The sequence below is a fragment of the Populus trichocarpa genome, chromosome 1 (genome assembly GCF_000002775.5).
Source record: "Populus trichocarpa isolate Nisqually-1 chromosome 1, P.trichocarpa_v4.1, whole genome shotgun sequence".
Taxonomy (NCBI): Eukaryota; Viridiplantae; Streptophyta; class Magnoliopsida; order Malpighiales; family Salicaceae; genus Populus; species Populus trichocarpa.
The window spans coordinates 27,702,715-27,705,775 of NC_037285.2; the positions used below are offsets into that span (position 1 = coordinate 27,702,715).

The 3,061-nt window shown below is 38.9% G+C and overlaps 1 protein-coding gene across 1 annotated transcript; it reads left to right on the top strand.

Annotated features, from left to right (window-relative positions):
* LOC7461691 (serine/threonine-protein kinase-like protein At3g51990) lies at positions 1–1,988 on the top strand. Its single transcript, XM_024600256.2, has one exon. It carries the CDS (start codon positions 276–278, stop codon positions 1,515–1,517), a length of 1,242 nt encoding a protein of 413 aa, XP_024456024.2. The 5' UTR covers positions 1–275; the 3' UTR covers positions 1,518–1,988.
* Positions 1,989–3,061: the final 1,073 nt, after the last annotated feature.

The following is a 3,061-nucleotide window of genomic DNA, read 5'->3' on the forward strand; positions in this document are numbered from 1 at the left end:
ATCAAAATAGTCTAGGGATTCCAAGTCAGTGGGGTCCTCGGTCCAATACCCAAGAAGACTTTCTCAGATACACTCCATCCATCCCGTTCCCATCATCTACCACCAAACTACTCTTTGTAAGAACATCCCTCCTCTTCGTGCAGGAAAGCCATTGATTTGTCTTGTATTCTTGAATTCGTTTATATCTATTCAATAAGTAAATAAAGAGCATCAAGGATTCATCTTTCACCATAATTTCCCACAAAAAAAAAAAAAAAAACAAAACATTTTTCTTGATGGGATACCTTTCTTGCAAGGCAGACTCAGCCATTGCCATAATCTCTACTACACCATCATCTCAAGCATCATCATCTCCTTCTACTTCTAGAACCAAACAAGAAAAACCCATCAAGATCCGACAGTTTAACTACAGTGATATTGAAGCTGCCACCGATGGTTTCTCTGACCAGAAACTCCTAGGCAAAGGCAGCCATGGCTGTGTCTACAAGGCTGTTTTACGTGGCCGTCATGTTGCTGTCAAGAAACCCTCAAAGGATCTTGAAATTGGCCAAGAAGTAGATAACGAGATCGAGATCTTGTCCAAAATTCACAGCCCAAGATTTGTAAACTTATTAGGCTTTGCTAATGATACTAAGGATAGGTTGCTTGTTGTTGAGTTTATGAGTAATGGTACTCTTTATGATACTCTTCACTCAAATTCTAGACCACCCAATTGGGGTAGAAGAATTAGAATGGCTTTGCAAATAGCTAAGGCTGTTGATACATTACACTCACAAAACCCACCGGTAATTCATAGAGATATTAAGTCTGCAAATGTTTTGATTGACAGGAATTTCAATGCGAGATTGGGTGATTTTGGTTTAGCACTTAGGTGCGGTGTTGATGATGATTATAGACTAAAGTCAACCCCACCTGCTGGTACTATTGGCTATCTTGATCCATGTTATGTTACACCAGATAATTTGAGTACTAAAACTGATGTGTTTAGTTTTGGGATTTTTCTGTTGGAGATTATTAGCGGGAGGAAGGCTATTGATGTGGGGCATTCTCCTTCTTCTATTGTCGATTGGGCAATTCCACTCATTAAAAAGGGGAAACTTGGTGCTATTTATGATCCAAGAACTGTCCCGCTTAAGGATCCTATGATTAGGAAGCAGTTGGCTTTGATTGCTTCCAAATGTGTGAGGTCTTGTCGGGAGCGGAGACCTTCCATGAAGGAGGTGGTTGATTGGTTAGCTGCATTGAGTAAATTGGTTCCGCTTCATTCATGGAATGGGTTTAACAATCCATGCATGATGGTGGAGACAGTGGGGCGTCCAGCTGAACTAAGAAATACACAGTTTGGTTCCAGACCACAGGATGATGGAGAAGAGATTCTGGAAGGAATATATGGTAAAATGGGAAGGAAATCAGTGATGGATACACGGAGAGTGTATTCAGATTTGGGGTTTCGAAGCAATTTGATGGAACTCATGGCCTGGACAGATGCAGAGACTGATGGGTTGAATCTAGTTTGAAATCTGTAAATCGGGTTTCTAGTTCTGGATTTTTAGTGCACGATATGACACCCAAGGAAGAGCTCAATCCCAGGCTCATGATAATAATAATAAAAAAGTCTCTTTCAAGTGAGAAAACACCAATCAGTTGGGGATGGTTCAGAATTATTCTCAAAAAGGAATAACACGCTTGCTCATTCAAGTTTCGATGGTGGAGCGAGGCTCAGGTTATAAGCTTCTCTTGATTGAGAATTACGTTGTTGTAGATTGTTCGTAGCTCATTGATTAGTGGTTTTCACTCAATTTTCAATGCTTGTCGAAATGTTTTTGTGCTGTTAAATTCCACATACATTTAGATCAAGGGCGCGATGCTCATATCCCTTGCATAGGTTGTTGATCCTTTTCATGTATTACGCCTTTGTTTTGCAAAGCCGATGTATGGTCAAGAATTCTGTTGAATAAGTAAATTATGCCAAATTTCTGTTGCCTTTATTAGTGGCCAGAGTTTTTTCTGTATCTTACAGGCAAAAGTATCTTCGAATTAGATTGAGACATTACTGGAATCTAGAATTAAATGAAGGAATGTTGGTGGTCCATGATGTTTACTTCTGAATATGTCAGGTTTTAGTAAAATCAGTGCGAACGAAGTTTATTTTTTAAGCAAGTAGTTTGGTTCTTTCTCTGCTTAAGACTTTGGCTACCAACCTAGCCGAAAATTGCGTTGTTTCAAGAAAACTCGAACCCTAAAACTTGCGGGTGAGGAAGAAATGAGTGCTAGAAGCGTAATCTGAAGCAGGACGTCGATCAAGGTTCTATTTTAATTGTGTGGTTTACGATATGTTCTTCAGTAATTCCGGAGCAGAATGACTGATGAGCCTTTTTCTTCCATAAGAATTGTACGTGGATATTCAACTATTCATTTCCCAATACAAAACAAACACACTGCGTCAGATTGGAATTGCTTTGACAACAAAGGCATTTTTTTTTTGGTGAAAAAACTTTTATTGTGGGCACATCTAGAGAAATATACATGAAATTCTGAGTTAAACTTTGAAGTTCCTGCAAATATGCTGGAAATTGTCTGTAGCGCACCTTCCAGAGAAAAATTATTCAGGCTTCACATTACTCGCATCAGAAAATCTAGTAGCTGTGTAGCACTATAGTCTTCTTGCGACCTTGAGCTCGACATTTGTCATGTAGGGCATTGATATTGGCTAGGTTGGTGGCCAAAGTCTTGAGCAGAGTTTTATCCGGCTAATATCAAAAAACAACAAAATCCCAATGTTTTTATCTTGATTTTCCTTGATGAATAACCAAACAGTTGTAATTCTAAACCAGACTCGAGTATTATTCTTGATAAACAGCGGCTGTTATTGTTTCAATTATTGGCTAACTTACTGGTGTTGTGTTTACTCCAAGAAGGAACTCCTTCGTCATGATTGATATTAACCTGCCACAATCAATTGCATCTGCCTATGTGTCTCAGAGTTGTATTGTGCATCCACGGTTTGGCATTGAACTATATAGCTGAAACTATCTTCTTTCTTCTTCTTTTTCTTACTGAT

What these genes read in the sequence shown, in the direction of transcription:
- LOC7461691 (XM_024600256.2), top strand. Translation starts at nt 276, where the DNA reads ATGGGATACCTTTCTTGCAAGGCAGACTCAGCCATTGCCATAATCTCT.